Here is a 20346-nt window from a genome sequence, read left to right as displayed (position 1 = left end):
TACTACATCGGTGTTTCTCTTTCTGACTTCTTCACTCTGTATAATAGGCTCCAGTGTCACTCACCTCATTAGAACTGACTCAAATGCATTCTTTTTCATAGCTAAGGAATAATCCATTGTGTATATGTACAACAACATCCTTATCAATTCTTCTGCCAATGGACATTTAGGTTGCCTCCATGTCCTAGTTATTGTAAATAGTGCTGCAATGAATATTGGGGTACATGTGTCTCTTTCAATTCTGGCTTCTTCAGTGTATATGCCTAGCAGTGGGATTGCTGGGTCGTATGGCAGTTCTATTTCAAGATTTTTAAGAAATCTCCACACTGTTCTCCATTGTAGCTGTACTAGTTTGCATTCCCACCAACAGTGTAAGAAGGTTCCCTTTTCTCCACACTCACTCCAGCATTTATTGTTTGTAGACGTTTTGATGGCAATCATTCTGACTGGTGTGAGATGGTACCTCATTGTGGTTTTGATTTGCATTTCTCTGATAATGAGTGATGATGAGCATCTATTCATGTGTTTGTTAGCCATCTTTATGTCTTCTTTGGAGAAATGTCAGGTTTAGTTCTTTGGCCCATTTTTTGATTGGGTTGTTTATTTTTCTGGTATTGAGCTGCATGAGCTGCTAGTATATTTTTAAGATTAATTCTTTGTCAGTTACTTAATTTGCTATTGTTTTCTCCCATTCTGAAGACTGTTTTTTCACCTTGCTCATAATTTCCTTCATTGTGCAAAAGCTTTTAATTAGGTCCCTTTAGTTTTCATTTCCATTACTCTGGGATGTGGGGCATAGAGGATCTTACTGTGATTTATGCCAGAGAATGTTCTACTTATGTTTTCCTCTAAGAGTTTTACAGTTTCTGGTCTTACATTTAGATCTTTAATCCGTTTTGAGTTTATTTTTGTGTATGGTGTTAGAAAGTGTCTAGTTTCATTCTTTTATAGGTGGTTGACCAGTTTTCCCAGCACCATTTGTTAAAGAGATTGTCTTTTCTCTACTGTATATCTTTGCCTACCTTGTCAAAGATAAGGTGCCCATAGGTGCGTGGATTTATCTCTGGGCTTTCTATTTTGTTCCATTGATCTATATTTCTGTCTTTGTGCCAGTACCATACTGTCTTGATAACTGTAGCTTTGTAGTATAGTCTGAAGTCAAGCAGGTTGATGCCTCCAGTTCCATACTTCTTTCTCAATATTGCTTTGGCTATTCAAGGTTTTTTTGTGTCTTCATACAAATTGTGAAATTATTTGCTCTAGTTCTGTGAAACATACCATTGGTAGCTTCATAGGGATTGAGCTGAATCTATAGATTGCTTTGGGTAATATACTCATTTTCACTACATAGATTCTCCCAATCCATGAACATAGTATATCTGTCTGTCTATTTGTGTCATCTTTGATTTCTATCATCCGTGTTTTCTACATACAGGTCTTTATTATAGTTTTCTATACACAGGTGTTTTGTTTCTTTAGGTAAACTGATTCCTAAGCATTTTATTCTTTTTGTTGCAATGGTGAATGGGGTTGTTTCCTTACTTTCTCTTTCTGTTTTCTCATTGTTAGTGCATAGGAATGCAAAGGAATTCTGTGTATTAATTTTATATCCTGCAACTTTACTATATTTATTGATTAGCTCTAGTAATTTTTTTTTGGGTGGGGGGGAAGGCAATGGCACCCACTCCAGTACTCTTGGCTGGAAAATCCCATAGACGGAGGAGCCTGGTAGGCTGCAGTCCATGGGGTCGTGAAGAGTCGGACACAACTGAGCGACTTCACTTTCACTTTTCACTTTCATGCATTGGAGAAGGAAATGGCAACCCACTCCAGTGTTCTTGCCTGGAGAATCCCAGGGACGGGGGAGCCTGGTGGGCTGCCATCTATGGGGTTGCACAGAGTCGGACACGACTGAAGCGACTTAGCAGCAGTAATTTTTTGGTGGCTTCTTTAGGGTTTTCTATGTAGAGGATCATGTCATCTTCAAACAGTGAAGAGTTTTACTTCTTTTCGAATCTGGATTCCTTTTACTGCTTTTTCTTCTCTGATTGCTACAGCTAGGACTTCCAAAACTATGTTGAATAGTAGTGGTGAGAGTGGGCACCCTTGTTTTGTTCCTGATTTTAGAGGAAATACTTTCCATTTTTTGCCATTGAGGGTAATGTTTGCTGTGGTTTTGCCATATATGGCTTTTATGTTGAAGTATGTTTCTTCTATGCCTGCTTTCTGGACAGTTTTTATCATAAATCGGTGTTGAATTTTGTCAAAGGCTTTCTCTGCATCTACTGAGATAATCATATGGTTTTTATCTTTCAATTTATTAATATAGTGTATCACACCAATTTATTTGCAAATACTGAAAAATCCTTGCATCCCTAGGAGAAAGCCACTTGGTCATCATGTATGATCTTTTTACTATGTAGCTGGCTGAATCCAAAATTCTTTATGAAGTCATGATCACTAAGGAAGGTAATTTTGAATTTGAAGTTCCAACTGTCAAAAATTTCTTATTTTCTTGTACAACAAACTGTAAAAGATTAAATTCAGTTTCAAAGATAAATACATTTTAACACTAACAGAAAACTTAAGGGATCATAAGCTGTGCTGCTATACTTTTTGTTCTATTTGAGGTCAAATATACATCACTGCAGAGAAGGCAATGGCACCCCACTCCAGTACTCTTGCCTGGAAAATCCATGGACGGAGGAGCCTGGGGGGCTGCAGTCCACGGGGCCTCGCAGAGTCAGATACGACTGAGCGACTTCACTTTCACTTTTCACTTTTATGCATTGGAGAAGGAAATGGCAACCCACTCCAGTGTTCTTGCCTGGAGAATCCCAGAGACAGAGGAGCCTGGTAGGAGGCTGTCTATGGGGTCGCACAGAGTCGGACACTACTGAAGCGACTTAGCAGCAGCAGCAGCAGCATACATCCAATTATTAAAAACAGAAGAAAATAGCAACTAGCGACAGCAAATTTTACGAAATACTGCTAAATGCTTAATATGCATTATCCCCCTAACTGCTTACAACACACCTTTGAGGCGAATACTCTTATCATAATTTTAGAGAAAAAAATATTGAAGTGAAAAAAAGGTTAAGTAATTTACACAACTTAGTCACACAACTTAGTAGATGACAGAACAGATATTGAAGCCTCTTAATCGTTATGCTGACAATTAGAGAAAATGCCCCAAATGGTTAGCCACCAATAAGCAAAAAAGATAAGCAACAGATTAGAATACAAACATTATGTGAGCTACTCACAGAATTTTATTAGTGAAAGAACTTCAGGAGAATCATTTACTCTAAGCTATCTCACTTAAAGCCTGAGGAAAACAAAGCAAAAGAAATTAAGTGAAATACCAAAAGTCCTAGACAAACTAAATGACAGAAAATAGAGGATTTGAGTTTCCAGAATAGTAATACTACACTTTCTAAAAACCGTATGTCCTCTGATTTTCAAGTTCTAAAAAGAAAAAAATAAATAAAAAAGGAAATGTCCTCTTAAGACTAGACACAATAGCAGCAATTCAAATTCAAAGGTTTTTGTTGGAAGAGATCAGGTGGCAAGGGCAAAGTCTAATTTTCAATAAATAGCTGCTAGCATGGCTTAGTTTGAACATTCTTTGGCACTGCCTTTCTTTGGGATTGGAATGAAAACTGATCTTTTCCAGTCCTGTGGCCACTGCTGAGTTTACCAAATTTGCTGGCATACTGAGTGCAGCACATTCACAACATCATCTTTTAAGATTTGAAATAGCTCAATTGGAATTTCATCACCTCCACTAGCTTTGTTCGTAGTGATGCTTCCTAAGGCCCATTTGACTTCACATTCCAGGATGTCTGGCTCTAGGAGAGTGATCACACCATCATGGTTATCTAGATCATGAAGATCTTTTTTGAATAGTTCTTCTGTGTATTCTTGCCACCTTTTCTTAATATCTGCTGCTTCTGTTACATTCATACCATTTCTTTCCTTTACTGTGCCCATCTTTGCATGAAATGTTCCCTTGGTATCTCTAATTTTCTTCAAGAGATCTCTAGTCTTTCCCATTCCATTGTTTTCCTCTATATCTTCGCATTGATCACTGAGGAAGGCTTTCTTACCTCTCCCTGGTATTCTTTGGAACTCTGCATTCAAATGGGTATATCTTTCCTTTTCTCCTTTGCCTTTTGCTTCTTTTCTTTTGCAGCTATTTGTAAGGCCTCCTCAGACAACCATTTTGCCTTTTTGCATTTCTTTTTCTTGGGGATGGTCTTGATCACTGCCTCTTGTACACTGTCATGAACCTCTGTCCATAGTTCTTCAGGCACTTTGTCTGTCAGACCTAATCCCTTGAATCTATTTGTCACTTCCACTGAATAATCGTAAGGGATTTGATTTAGGTCATACCTGAATGATCTAGTGGTTTTCCCTACTTTCTTCAATTTAAGTCTGAATTTGGCAATAAGGAGTTTATGACCTGAGTCACAGTCAGTTCCCAGTCTTGTTTTTGCTGACTGTATAGAGTTTCTTCATTTTTGACTGCAAAGAATATATTCAATCTGATTTCAGTATTGACCATCTGGTGACATTGATGTGTAGAGTCGTCTCTTGTATTGTTGGAAGAGGGTATTTGCTATGATTGCATCCAAGTACTGCATTTCGGACTCTCTTGTTGACTGTGATGGCTACTCTATTTCTTCTAAGGGATTCTTGCCCACAGTAGGAGATATAATGGTCATCTGAGTTAAATTCACCCATTCCAGTTAATTTCAGTTCACTGATTCCTAAAATGCCTATGTTCACTCTTGCCATCTCCTGTTTGACCATTTCCAATTTGCCCTGATTCATGGACCTAACATTCGAGGTTCCTATGCAATATTGTTCTTTACAGTATTAGGCTTTACTTCTATCACCAGTCACATCCACAACTGGATGCACTCATCTCAAATGCTAGCAAAATAATGCTCACAATTCTTAAAGCTAGATCTCAACAGTACATGAACCGTGAACTTCCAGATGTTCAAGCTAGATTTAGAAAAGGCAGAGGAACAAGAGATCAAATTGCCAACATCTACTGGATCATTGAAAAAGCAAGAGAGTTCCAGAAACACATCTTCAGTTCAGTTCAGTTCAGTTCAGTCGCTCAGTCGTGTCCGACTCTTTGCAACGCCATGAATTGCAGCACGCCAGGCCTCCCTGTCCATCACCAACTCCCGGAGTTCACCCAAACACATCCACTTCTGCTTTATTGACTATGCCAAAGCCTTTGACCATGTGAATCACAACAAACCGTGGAAAATTCTTCAAGAGATGGGAATGCCAGACCACTTGACCTGTTTCCTGAGAAATCTGTATGCAGGTCAAGAAGCAACAGTTAGTACTGGGAATGGAACACAGACTGGTTCCAAACATGGAAAGGAGTACATCAAGGCTGTCACCCTGCTTATTTAACTTATATGCAGAGTACATCATGTGAAATGCCGGACTGCATAAAGCCCAAGCTGTAATCAAGATCGCCAAGAGAAATATGAATAACCTTTGTCACTAACTTCCAATAAATTATTAACTGATAATAAGTATTGAAGGACAATTGAAGAATTGCCAGGAGAAATATCAATAACCTCAGATATGTAGACGACACCACCCTTATGGCAGAAAGTGAAGAAGAACTAAAGAGTCTCTTGATGAGAGTGACAGAGGAGTGAAAAAGTTGGCTTAAAACTCAATATTCAGAAAACTAAGATCATGGCATCTGGTCCCATCATTTCATAGAAAATAGAAGGAAATAATGGACACAGCGAGAGACTTTATATTTTTTGGCTCTAAAATCACTGCAATGCTGACTGCCGCAAAAAAATTAAAAGATGCTTGCTCCTTGGAAAAAAAGCTATGACCAACCTAGACAGCATATTAAAAAGCAGAGACATTACTCTGCCAACACAAGTCTATCTAGTCAAAGCTATGGGTTTTCCAGTAGTCATGTATGGATATGAAAGTTGGACTATAAAGAAGGCTGAGTGCTGAAGAATTGATGCCTTTGAACTGTGGTGTTGGAGAACACTCTTGAGAGTCCCTTAGACTGCAAGGAGATCCAACCAGTCCATCCTAAAGGAAATCAGTCCTAAATATTCATTGGTAGGACTGATGCTGAAACTGAAACTCCAATACTTTGGCCACCTGATGCCAAGAATGACTTCTTTGATAAGAACCTTATGCTGGGAAAGATTGAAGGTGGGAGGAGAAGGGGAGTACAGAGGATGAGATGGTTAGAAGGCATCACCGACTCGATGGACACGAGTTTAAACAAGCTCCAGGAGTTGGTGATGGGCAGGGAAGCCTGGAATGTTGCAGTCCGTGGAGTCACAAAGAGTTGGTCATGACTGAACAACTGAACTGAACTGAGCATAGGTTACTTTGAAAAAAAGAATTTTATTGATAACTAATTTTGAGATAGTATCTACTTACAAGGGTTAGATACATATAGAATCTCACATTTGCTCATAAACAAAAAAAGGAATAATAAATCTCTAAAATAGATAAGACTGATAAAACTAGATAAGGTTATTTCTATTCTAGTTTTACTTGCCAAAATAACTATGTTATGATAGTCCTGCCACATTTCACCTGGTTAGAAAAGTGCCTCATTGATAAGGGTGATCAATAAACCCACCAAAAGTACCATCAATTGGGGTGTTAGTTTTAATTTTTCCATGATAAAGATTTCAAGTGCTTAAGTTTATAAAACAACAAAAATAACACAAATACATATAAACATATGTCCAACTGTTCTATTAATCTAGTGGAAACTAACCTGACTTATCTCTTTGTTTTAGTGTTTTCCACCATTCCAGTCACAAATTCAAGTACAGTAGTCATAGATTGCTGCTGCTGCTAAGTCACGTCAGTCATGTCCAACTCTGTGCGACCCCAGAGACGGCAGCCCACCAGGCTTCCCCGTCCCTGGGATTCTCCAGGCAAGAACACTGGAGTGGGTTGCCATTTCCTTCTCCAATGCATGAAAGTGAAAAGTGAAAGGGAAGTCGCTCAGTCGTGTCCGACTCTTAGCAACCCCATGGACTGCAGCCTACCAGGCTCCTCCGTCCATGGGATTTTCCAGCCAAGAGTACTGGAGTGGGGTGCCACTGCCTTCTCCAGTCATAGATTATGCTCTTGCAATTTTGCCCCTTTAATCACTACTGGGTTTTTTTCCCAGTCTTCTCAAGGGCTTTTAAATGTGTCTGACACCTGCCTGTTACTTTTGGCTTTTACAATTCATATCCAGCTTTTATAAATTCCAAAATGTCTAGGGAAGGCAAGTTAACCCAAGTGTTAACTATGGTTAAATGTTATGGAATAAGCTCATAAAAACCCAAACTCACATGAGGTAGAATTACATATAGAAATGTGAGTAAAGGATCTTGAAAATTAATAAAAAGTACAGCACTAGCACACAAAAAAGGCCACTTTGGGAAGGAACTTCAAAGAGTTTGAAAACTGGCATTAGGTACTAGGCAAGAAATGCCTGGATTAGTGAAAAAACCTAAAAAAGTGACAGCGGCTGGCAAGGAAGGAAATAGAATCCAAACTGTTTTCTCAAAAATTATAACACAAACCTTCCCCACAATTCATTCATTCAAGAAAAGAAAAGGACACATTTCTTTAGAACTTAACAATGTGGGCACCATGCTGACTACAATTCAGCTAGCTATAGTGTTCCTACGCACACTCCCTGGCCCCAGAAAAATCCCTTATATTATTATCGATCACTCTCAACGCTGTCAATCTTCTTTACTGACTACTGTACAGCATCTTAAACGTGAGGTCTCAATTTCCATTTTTTCATCCCTAGAAATGACCATTCTCTTGAGCTACAAGGAGTAGAAGTAGTAGTGTTAGTCACTCAGTCATGTCTGACTCTTGGCAACCCCATGGACTGCAGCCCGTCAGGTTTCTCTGCCCGTGGAGTTTTCCAGGCAAGAATACTGGAGTGGACTGTCATTCCCTTGTCCAGAGGCTCTTCCCCACCTTGATTGAACCAGGGTCTCCTGCATTCCAGGCTGATTCTTTACTGTTTGAGCTATAGGGAAGCCCCCTTCAGCTACAAATTTGTGTTCAACACCCTTTTAGACATCTCTGTCATCCTGTTCTAAAGGCATTTCAAACTCCACAAGTCTAAATCCCAAATGGGTACCTGCTTTCCCACCTCGAACCTACTTTTCCTCCTCATCCGCTAACTCTTCCTAGAGTTAGTGTAGTTTTAATGACCTGCCAGTCGTTAAAAGTAAAATTTTAATCACCTTTAACTTCTTTCTCATTTCTCACATACAATTAATCATCAAGATTCAAAATGCTAATCATTTTGCTACTTCATTTGTTTATTCTCACTGAATTATGAGTTTTGGTAGGTAGCAAGAAGCCCTTCTAACGACTTCATTTACCATGTACAGTGCCTGACACACAGAAGGTGCTTAATATATATTTGAGTTGTTGCTACAAAAGTAAAATATTTACAAATAGTTTAAGTGTTATAGACATGAATTAAATTTCATTCAAAGGAGATTTAAAAGAAGGAAAAAATAATCAATCTCTCTCAACTGAAATCCACAGGTAAAAAATTAAACTAATACAATAACAAAGTTTTCTATTAAATATTCTATTTCTCTTTCCTGGAAATGTAAAAACATTCTTTTCTTTTATATTTCTCTAGGTCTTTTTGGATTCCAAATACTAAAGGTTTTATTTCTTGTATATATATTGTCATTTTTTTTTTTTACTTTTAGCCAAATGTTATAGAATACTTTCATGTCAAGACATCAATTTGATACAAACTCAACTAAAAAAAAATTATTAACATATATGGTTTTAATATATATCTCAGCTTTAACATGGCAGCATATATAGTGCACAAATAACACTAAATTTAAGCAAATTCAATCTAACTCCTACATAACTTTGTGATTCTGACCATGGCAGAGTAACTATTCTATCTGTCCTAAGAAAAATAGAGAACTATTAGTTATTCCCTAATAGCATTAAACATTACTAAAACTAAGTATATGTCTTTAACTCTGATGTCAGTAATTGTCAACTTAAAGAGTATGGGGCACATAAGACAACACTGTTTGGAGACATAACGGAGATTTTAAATTAAAAAAAAAAAAAAAAAACAACTCTAACAGAAGTTAAGAAGAAACAAATGGTTTCAGACTCTAGATGAACACAAATAGCAATAAAAACCTGTAGAAAGAGAATAAAGACTTAGGGTCCACAAAAGACATGGAACTGGACATAGTTACTGGTGAGACTCAATTACAATCTGCACCCAAGGTAAAAGGAAAAATGTAACTAAAACACTAAAGGCAAGTATTCTTTATAATGTTGGGGTCTGGGTCTGGGGCCAGAACCAACATACCTTTAATGGCTTCAACGGAGAACTCAAATAGCCAAGCTCATAGCAGCCCCAAACCCAGTTTTCTTCAGCCAACCTCCTAAGGGCTTTTCTCAGTAACTTTCCGCTAATTTGGGGAACATGAACAGGAGAGTGATGAACAGGTCTCCTCCAAAGCCCTCACCCAAGGAATTGACAATCTCCCCATGATTCTTTTCTTTCCCTGCATTCCACCCGTCATGTACGGCACAATACAGAAATCTGAGCTGGCCTTTTAAACTTCAGTTATACTCAGGTCATAATATGGCTCGATCTGTGATACTGACCTTAATACTTAAATAAATTCACAGATTTTTCTTTTTCTTTTGGTTAAGTTTAAGGTTTACAGAGGTCTTCCCTGATGGCTCAGCGGTAAAGAATCTGCCTGCAATGCAGGAGACATGGGTTTGATCTCTGGGTCGGAAAGATCCCCTGGAGGAGAAAATGGCACTCCAGTATTCTTGCCTGGAAAATCCTTTGGACAGAGGATCCTGTCGGGCTACAGTCCATGGGGCAGCAAAGAATCAGACATGACTGAGCACTCATCCAAGGTTTACAGAAGAATTGAGCATACAGTACCAAGACTTTCCATATATTCACTCCTACCCCAATACATACTGTTTCTCCTATTTTTATCATATATTATTAATACGGTGTATTTGTTACAACCAGTGAAAGAATAATGACGTATTACTATTAATTGAAGTCCACAGTTTATTCAGAGTTCCTCAATTTCTACCTAACGTCCTTTTCTGTTCCAGGATCTCACCCAGGAAACCACAACAGTATATTTCGCTCTCCTGTCTTCTTGGGCTCCTCCTGGCTGTGACAGTTTCTCAGACTTTCCCTATTTTTGATGACCCTGACAGTTTCAGGGGCTTCCCTCATAGCTCAGTTGGCAAAGAATCTGCCTGCAATGCAGGAGACCTGGGTTCAATCCCTGGGTTGGGAAGATCTCCTGGAGAAGGAAATGGCAACCCACTCCAGTATTCTTGCCTGGAGAATTTCATGGACAGAGGAGCCTGGCAGGCTACAGCCCATGGGGTCGAAAGAGTTGGATGCAACTCAGTTTCAGGAGTAGTGGTCAGGTATTTTACAGAATTAATGTCCTTCAATTTGGGTTTGCCTGCTGTTTTTCTCATAGGTAAACATGGGTTATGAGTGTTTGGGAGGAAGACCTTGGGAATAAAGTACCATTCTCATCACATCATACATACAAGGGTACATACTAACAACATGACTAATCCTAATGATGTTAACCATGATCACCTGGCTGAGGCAGGTTTCTCCACTACCAAGTAACTCTTCACTTCCCTCCTTTCCACATTGAATCCTCAGTAAGGAAGTCATAACTATATGCAGGAGTTAAGTAGTTAGGCCCTCTAAAACTTTTTCATTTATGGTTTTAATATAATTCTCTCCAAAGGCCTATACAGATGAAAAAACTGTCTTAGAGAACTTGTTAAGGCTATAGACCTAAAAAGTGCTAGTATTAGAAACTGAACCAAAGCTATCTGAATCCCAGCTTCATGCTCTTTTCATTGTAACACACTCAATTTCAAGGGCACAAATTATATACTAATGAGTAAATTTCAAGCTTTACATTATTCAACCTGTAGTCTCTGCTCCTGAACTTCCATTTAATTTATCAGATTCCTGTTTCTTTGGCAGTGCTTACCCTTTCTTATCAATTCAACCAACTTCGACTCCAAAGCTATGCTATTTTCCTCAGTTTTCTTTGCCCTTGAGAAGCAAAATTATTTTTTAAACTAGGTCCCAGAAATGTCTTTCCATGTCTCTGAACCTGCGCTATAGAAACTGCCTGAACTATCTTTTCTAATAACTTGGTGTAATTAATGAAAAAGAGTACTGGACACTAGTTTTGTTTAAAAAAAAAAAAAAAAGGAAGATTATATTATACAGTGATTCAGAGTTTGGACTCTGGAGTCAGAAAGTCCTGAGATCAAATTTCGGTTCTATCACCATTCCTTTGACTTGGAAAAGTCAGTTCACGTTCTTAAACATCATTATCCTTATTTGTCATCCTAGAAACTAATCTTAAAGCATTCTGTATATAAAAGAGGAATCTATGCAGTTTTCCATGTAGTATCTGTAAAATGAAAGCTCTATGATTTATAGACTAGCCTACATGATTTTTTAAAAAATGCTTAAAAATGGACATGGAATTTATACAGTTCAGATTAACTTGTATCTTTGGTAACAGAATAGTAGGGCATCTAGTTAAATGGACAATAGTAATTATTCTGAATTGTGCACTGATTTCAATAAAATACAGGGTTGTGGTTTTTTTTGTTTTCCTGAAAATGGGATATATTTTGGACAATTCCTCTATGAGAGATGTATCAGAAAAGAATTTCCTCCAAAACTCAAGGATATACTAGGTTCATTATATTCTTGTACTTGCCAATACTGTTCATAAAGGACTTGCCCAAAATCCCTGTCAGAGGCCTAACCCCCCTTCTTCCAGAATCAGTAACAGTTCTTCATAAAGTGAAATAGCCCAGCTATTCAAGGGTAATTAATCTATTGTAGCACTCCAGACAAAAAGCAAGAGAGAAGCAGAGAGGAAATTTCAACTGGAAAATATTTTGATGTAATTGACCCAGATGACAAACTAAACTTAAGCATATGTCAAGTGCTACAGTCTGCACAAAAACACATAGAGATGCCAAAGAATATTAAAAGCCCACACAAGCCAAGGTGAAGACTTAACTCTGAGCAGAATATAAATCTTGTAATCACTGTTTAGAAAAGATGCACAGGGGGAGCTAAAGGGTTCTTTCATAAACTAACAAAGAAACATTTAAAGTTTTAAAAGTCTTTATCTTGTAAATTAAAGGTAATCACCATTGCAAAAAGTGTTAGGGAATTTATTCTTTCCCATATATCCAAAACACTTAGGTCTCCCAATACCAGTATCTATTTTTTTCTGGTCACTTTCAAAACGTGTAAGATTTGTCATTGAAATAAGTTCAAATTTAATTATAATATTTAAATCCCATAGAAAACAAATATCTATGTTGAAAACAAGACAACTTTTTCACAGGAAAATAAAACTCGCAAGAATACAACATGAATCCCTAACTTCTTTAACCTGATTTCCTCATACATAAACTATATGATACAGCTATTTTGTGAGTGCTAAGTCGCTTCAGTTGTGTTCAACTCTGTGCGACCCTGTGGACTGTAGCCTGCCAGGCTCCTCTGTCCATGGGGATTCTCCAGGCAAGAACACTGGAGTGGGTTGCCCTGTCCTCCTCCAGTGGATCTTTCTGAACCAGGGATCCAGTCCACACCTCTTATGTCTCCTGCACTGGCAGGCAAGTGCTTTACCACTAGCGCCACCTGGGAAGCCCATAGCTACTTTAACTCTTCTCATAAATTAATCAAACCAAGATGAAAGAACTAATGAAAATGCATAGAAAAGCAAATTATTTTTGTGTTCTTAATTTTTTCTTTTGTAATTTTTAAACAGATAGGAAAATCTGAAAGAACAGTAAATGAACATCCATTGTTCATTAACTATATCCTCCACCCAGATTCAAAAATTAATACCTTCAAAGTACACGAAATTGTATAATGAATGAAAGTCCACATTACATAAAAATTAGTAAGTAGGATATGTAACCCTTCCTAAGAAAATACAAACTCAACTTATGAAGAAAATTTCTTAACGTCATGTATCTTTTGTGTATGTGACCTAAAAGAATTAAATACTTAATGAAAGGCATTTATAAGTTAACACATGGTTATTTTATATGAACAGTGTCCAAGATAAACCTTACAAAAAATCTTTTTACTATTTTCTCAGCATGAAAAAAGACCAAAGTGAAACTATAAAGTTATGAAAGGTTTCATAGTTAACAATTGTAATAAATAGATTTCTAAGTAATCCTAGGGTAGGCCAGAAAGCAGTCCTGGTAGCAACTGTTAATCTTCAATCACAAAAGAGTGAGATACTAATTTGTAAGGAAATATACATGTTTTTTCTTCCTTGATATTCAAGTGTAAATAACTGTGAGCTAAGTCCTCATTAAATAAGTTTCAGGTATCCAGTACACAGGAAAAATTCAAAGATTATGACTATACAGTTGTGGAAGGTAACATAGAGAAATGAAGATGACAGGGAAAAAAAAAAAGGAGGAAATGCCAGTAAAATGGCCATGTTCATTACCACAAGATAAGAGAACAAGGACTAAAGAGAAATCAAGATGTCTCTGGAAATTTCAAAATCACTCATTACTCCAACATTTAAAACTGCAACCCTTAAAACTGTGGTTGTGAGTTACAACTAATCATGGTGAAAATGGTCCCCTCCCCAAATCCATATCCAATATCTTCCACAAGATTAAAAAAAACAGGCAAACACTAGTGACTGTAATGATACTGATTCTTAAAAAGAAAACAGCCTAAATACATCTAAATAACATTCCACAAAAAGTACAGCTGATCCTTGAAAAATGAGGGGGTGAGAGCTCTGATCCTCCGTGCAATCTAATTATAACTTAGTATAACTCCATATACACAGTTCCCCCATATCTGCCAATTCAATCCACTGTAGATAATGTAATATCATAGTATTTACTTAAAAAAAAAAAAAAAAAAAACTTGTGTATAAATGGAACCACATAGTTCAAACTTAGGTTGTTCAAGAATCAACAGTAAAGTATTAATAAAAGACTGACCTTCTGAAATGTTTATACTAAAATAATTGTGAAACTGCCAATGATTTCAATGTTTTAAGACATAAAACATTTTATTATGAAAAAACTTCCCTGACAACATCAAAATAATCATGGGCCTTTTTTCTAAATACTTTGATGGTTAACAAATTTAAATATGTATTTCTGTGATAAAGTCTACAGAGATGAATTTAAGGCTTTATATACATACGTGTGTGTGTGTGTGTGTGTGTGTGTGTGTGTGTGTGTGTGTGTGTATACATACCCTGGAGGAGGTTTTAAGACATAAAACATTTTATTATGAAAAAATTCCCTGAAAACATCAAAATAAATTATCATGTGCTTTTTTTTCTAAATGACTTTGATGGTTAACATATTTAAATATGTATTTCTGTGATAAAGTCTAAAGAGATGAATTTAAGGCTTTATATACATACATGTGTGTGTGTGTGTGTGTATACATACCCTGGAGGAGGGCATGGCAACCCACTCCAGTATTCTTGACTGGGAAATCCCATGGACAGAGAAGCATGGCAGGCTAGAGTCCATGGGGTTGTACAGTCGGATACAACTGAAACAACTTAGCATGCAGTGAACAAACAATATGTGTGTGTATGTTTCAGAATATAAACAATGTATATATACCTTCTGACTAGAAAAATATTTATTAAAATTTTATTTTTTCCATATAAAGTATCTGAGTTCTTTTAAAATAATATGTTTATAAATATTAAATTTATTAAATTCATATTTAAGTCATGGTTCAGCAAAAGTGATTAGTACAATTTAAAAATGTAGAAAAAAAAGAAAATTGTTTTCTATTACATATGGGTGAGTGTAAGAAATACTGAAAATCAAGAAACAAAACCATGATTTGCTGATTATAGGCACTAATTTATTTATCTCTCATCTCCCTATATTACATTGCCATTAACCTCAAAAAAAAAAAAAAATCAACTACTCCTTAAGATGGCTTTCCATGCTCTCCTAAGGGTAGGAATTGGGGGTCAGGGGGGGTGGGGTGGGGGGGTGGACTGCTAGAAGAGAGAGTAACAATTTAATAAACTTAAACCCTACCTTTATAGCCAGGAAATTCAGTCCACTCTCATTGGCCAAAGCCTTTGCGATCATTGTTTTAGAGCATCCAGGTGGCCCATACAAAAGAACTCCTTTGGGTGGCTGAATACCCATTTGGGTGAAAGACTCAGGATGTTTCAAGGGCCATTCCACAGCCTGTTTCAGTTTCAGCTTGACATTTTCCAGTCCTCCTATATCTGACCAGGATACCTGCAAAACAAACAAAAAATTTAAAACATATGTATACAAGAAAGGAAATAGAACTATTTAAAAATCAATAATTTCCTTAAAAAATTCTCAACAAGATTAAGAACTAGGAGTTTATAAAATGTGAGCTGCATATTATAGAAATACTAAAGAAAACCAAAATGTTACTTCTTGCAAGTCTTACTTGTATAAGTAACTGTTTAAACAACTGAATATACTGTTAAGTCTATGTTCTATTCTACATGCCTTTAAAAACTAGCTTTCATCTGTTTGAAAATAGTTTGAATCAGTGATTCAAGGTCAAATCTACATATCTAATTTCTTATATTTCTTTTCTTGAAAGCAAAATTACTTTCAAATACACTTCTGTAGGTCCTTATGGAACATATAATCTTTTCTGCCTTTGGTATATTAATAAGAATTCTCAAAATTTTGTTCTTCCCAAAATGTTCCCCAAACAAGAGAGCTCTTTATGTTTATGTACTTAATAAATATGCATTACATATCATATAAAGTCCACAGGAAATAGACGAGACATAAATCCAGATCCTAAAGAACTTAACAAATATCAGTAACACACACATAAATAACCATAGTACAATGCAAAGTATACTAACCACAATGACAAAGAAACAGAAAAATCCTTTGGGCGTTCCCAGGAAGAAAAGATTATTCCCAGCTGGAAGGTAAATCTGAGAGCCAACTCTTGAAGCAGGGATGAGATCCATAAATATGAAAATAGGAAAATGGTTAGGTAGAAGCCAAAAAATTATGAAAGGCTCAGAAGGAAACATGAAGAATATGAGAGAAAAAAAAGACTTGAGAGGGAAATCAAAAAAGAAAAGAAAAGAAAGTTCTTCTTTCTAAAAAAGGAAAAGCAACTTCAAGCCATCTAGTGGAGAACGCTGAAGACTAGATGGAGCTCAAGAATCTCTTTATTCATAAGAATTCTTTGAAGGTTTTTAATCTAGAAAGCAATATTCTTTGATCTGTGCTTCAGAAAGACTTCTCTGACAAGATTCACTGGAGAGGAGAGTGTCTTCATAGAGAACAATTAAAGATCTATCACAAACATTCTTTAAAAAAAAAAGTAAAGAGAAAATTAAAGTTGCTTAGGCCTGTACAATTCTTTGTGCATGGACTATACAGTCCATGGAATTCTCCAGGCCAGAATACTGGAATGGGTTGCCTTGGCCTAATCCAGGGGATCTTTCCAACCCAGGGATCAAATCCAGGTCTGCCGCACTGCAGAGCCACCAGGAAAGCCCAAGAATAATGGAGTGGGTAGCCTGTCCCTTCTCCAGGGGAACTTCCTGACCAGGAATTAAACCAGGGTCTCCTGCATCGCAGGCAGATTCTTTACCAGCTAAGTGACCAGGGAAGCACCCTCAGTTCAGTTCAGTCGCTCAGTCGTGTCTGACTCTTCGCGACCTCATGAATCTCAGCACACCAGGCCTCCCTGTCCATCACCAGCTCCCGGAGTTCACCCAGACTCACGTCCATCGAGTCAGTGATGCCATCCAGACATCTCATCCTCTGTCGTCCCCTTTTCCTCCTGCCTCCAATCCCTCCCAGCATCAGAATCTTTTCCAATGAGTCAACTCTTCGCATGAGGTGGCCAAAGTATTGGAGTTTCAGCTTCAGCATCATTCCTTCCAAAGAAATCCCAGGGCTGATCTCCTTCAGAATGGACTGGTTGGATCTCCTTGCAGTCCAAGGGACTCTCAAGAGTCTTCTCCAACACCACAGTTCAAAAGCATCAATTCTATGGCACTCAGCCTTCTTCACAGTCCAACTCTCACATCCATACATGACCACAGGAAAAACCATAGCCTTGACTAGACGGACCTTTGTTGGCAAAGTAATGTCTCTGCTTTTGAATATGCTATCTAGGTTGGTCATAACTTTCCTTCCAAGGAGTAAGCGTCTTTTAATTTCATGGCTGCAGTCACCATCTGCAGTGATTTTAGAGCCCAAAAAAATAAAGTCTGACACTGTTTCCACTGTTTTGCCATCTATTTCCCATGAAGTGATGGGACCAGATGCCATGATCTTTGTTTTCTGAATGTTGAGCTTTAAGCCAACTTTTTCACTCTCCACTTTCACTTTCATCAAGAGGCTTTTGAGTTCCTCTTCACTTTCTGCCATAAGGGTGGTGTCATCTGCATATCTGAGGTTATTGATATTTCCCCCAGCGATCTTGATTCCAGGTTGTTTCTTCCAGTCCAGCGTTTCTCATGATGTACTCTGCCAGGCCGCTTCAGTCGTGTCCGACTCTGTGTGACCCCATAGATGGCAGCCCACTGGGGTTACCCCCGTCCCTGGGATTCTCCAGGCAAGAACACCGGAGTGGGTTTCCATTTCCTCCTCCAACGCGTTTAAGTGAAAAGTGAAAGTGAAGTCGCTTGGTTGTGTCCAACTCTTAGTGACCCCATGGACCGCAGCCCACCAGGCTCCTCCATCCATGGGATTTTCCAGGCAAGAGTACTGGAGTGGGTTGCCACTGCCTTCTCCCATGATGTACTCTGCATGTAACTTAAATAAGCAGGGTGGTAATATACAGCCTTGACAAACTCCTTTTCCTATTTGGAACCAGTCTGTTGTTCCATGTCCAGTTCTAACTGTTGCTTCCTGACCTGCATACAGATTTCTCAAGAGGCAGATCAGGTGGTCTGGTATTCCCATCTCTTTCAGAATTTTCCACAGTTTATTGTGATCCACACAGTCAAAGGCTTTGGCATAGTCAATAAAGCAGAAGTAGATGTTTTTCTGGAACTCTCTTGCTTTTTCAATGATCCAGCGTATGTTGGCAATTTGATCTCTGGTTCCTCTGCCTTTTCTAAAACCAACTTGAACATCAGGAAGTTCACGGTTCACGTATTGCTGAAGCCTGGCTTGGAGAATTTTGAGCATGACTTTACTAGTGTGTGAGATGAGTGCAATTGTGCGGTAGTTTGAGCATTCTTTGGCATTGCCTTTCTTTGGGATTACAATGAAAACTGACCTTTTCCAGTCCTGTGGCCACTGCTGAGTTTTCCAAATTTGCTGGCATATTGAGTGCAGCACTTTCACAGCATCATCTTTAAGGATTTGAAATAGCTCAACTGGAATTCCATCACCTCCACTAGCTTTGTTTGTAGTGATGCTTTCTAAGGCCCACTTGACTTCACATTCCAGGATGTCTGGCTCTAGGTGAGTGATCACACCATCGTGATGATCTGGGTCGTGAAGATCTTTTTTGTACAGTTCTTCTGTGTATTCTTGCCACCTCTTCTTAATATCTTCTTCTTAATATCTGCTTCTGTTAGGTCCATACCATTTCTGTCCTTTATTGAGCCCATCTTTGCATGAAATGTGCCCTTGGTATCTCTAATTTTTTTGAAGAGCTCTCTAGTCTTTCCCATTCTATTGTTTTCCTCTATTTATTTGCATTGATCGCTGAGGAAGGCTTTCGTATCTCTTCTTGCTATTCTTTGGAACTCTGCATTCAGATGCTTATATCTTTCCTTTTCTCCTTTGCTTTTCACAGATATTTGTAAGGCCTCCCCAGACAGCCATTTTGCTTTTTTGCATTTCTTTTCCATGGGGATGGCCTTGATCCCTGTCTCCTGTACAAGGTCACGACCTCAGTCCATAGTTCATCAGGCACTCTATCTATCAGATCTAGGCCCTTAAATCTATTTCTCACTTCCACTGTATAATTATAAGGGATTTGATTTAGGTCATACCTGAATGGCCTAGTGGTTTTCCCTACTTTCTTCAATTTAAGTCTGAATTTGGCAATAAGGAGTTCATGATCTGAGCCACAGTCAGCTCCTGGTCTTGTTTTGGTTGACTGTATAGAGCTTCTCCATCTTTGGCTGCAAAGAATATAATCAATCTGATTTTGGTGTTGACCATCTGGCAATGTCCATGTGTAGAATCTTCTCTTGTGTGGTTGGAAGAGGGTGTTTGCTATGACCAGTGCATTTTCTTGGCAAAACTCTATTAGTCTTTGCCCTGCTTCGTTCTGTATTCCAAGGCCAAATTTGCCTGTTACTCCAGGTGTTTCTTGACTTCCTACTTTTGCATTCCAGTCCCCTATAATGAAAAGGACATCTTTTTTCGGTATTAATTCTAAAAGGTCTTGAGGAGGCTGAAGCTGCTACCGCGCACTAAGAGCGGCGGCAGAGGCGGAGGCTGCGACCAGGGCACTAAGCATGGCCGAGAGGAGCTACCCCACGTCCGAGGTCAGGGGCAGAAGCCAGGAGGACCCCATGCCCGAAGGGCGGCAGCCAAGAGGAGTTACCCCACGTCCGAGGTCAGGGGCAGCGGCCAAGAGTGCCAGGCTCCGACGGCGCAGAACGGCCAAGAAGAGCTACCCAAGTCCGAGGTCAGGGGCAGCTGGCCGGGAGCTACCCCATGTCTGAGGTCAGGGGCGGCGGTCGAGAGGAGCTACCTGGCGAACAAGGTCAGGGGCGGTGGCCGAGAGGAGCTACCCCACGCCCCCACGCCCGAGGCAGGGAGCGGCAGCAGGGAGGAGCTACCCTAAGCCCGAGGCCAGGGGCGGTGGCCAGGAGGACCAACCCCACACCTGAGGCCAGGGGCAGTGGCCGGGAGGACCAACCCCACTCCATGCATGGCTGCGCGGGCGCAGGAGGGTACAGGAGCTATCCCACGTTGAAGGTCAGGAAGGGCGGCGGTGAGGAGATACCCCTCCTTCAAGGTAAGGAGCAGCAGCTGTGCTTTGCTGTAGCAGCCGTGAAGAGATACCCCATGCCCAAGGTAAGAGAAACCCAAGTAAGATGGTAGGTGTTGCAAGAGGGCATCAGAGGGCAGACACACTGAAACCATACTCACAGAAAACTAGTCAGTCTAATCATACTAGGACCACAGCCTCGTCTAACTCAATGAAACTAAGCCACGCCTGTGGGGCCACCCAAGACGGGCGGGTCATGGTGGAGA

At 39.0% G+C, this 20346-nt stretch overlaps 1 protein-coding gene across 10 annotated transcripts in view; it reads right to left on the bottom strand.

Moving 5' to 3' along the window:
- AFG2A (AFG2 AAA ATPase homolog A) overlaps positions 1–20346 on the bottom strand; it is a 379428-nt gene that overhangs the window by 292159 nt on the left and 66923 nt on the right. For all 10 annotated transcript variants that reach the window (XM_070386484.1, XM_070386483.1, XM_070386485.1 and 7 more), the window contains exon 11: positions 15196–15405. In XM_070386484.1, the coding sequence (XP_070242585.1) occupies positions 15196–15405 (210 nt within the window). The remainder of the gene's footprint in view (positions 1–15195; positions 15406–20346) is intronic.

The sequence above is a fragment of the Bos mutus genome, chromosome 17 (assembly GCF_027580195.1).
Source record: "Bos mutus isolate GX-2022 chromosome 17, NWIPB_WYAK_1.1, whole genome shotgun sequence".
Taxonomy (NCBI): Eukaryota; Metazoa; Chordata; class Mammalia; order Artiodactyla; family Bovidae; genus Bos; species Bos mutus.
The sequence above is the reverse complement of the archived record's forward strand: the minus strand, read 5'-3'. Positions and strand labels throughout refer to the sequence as shown.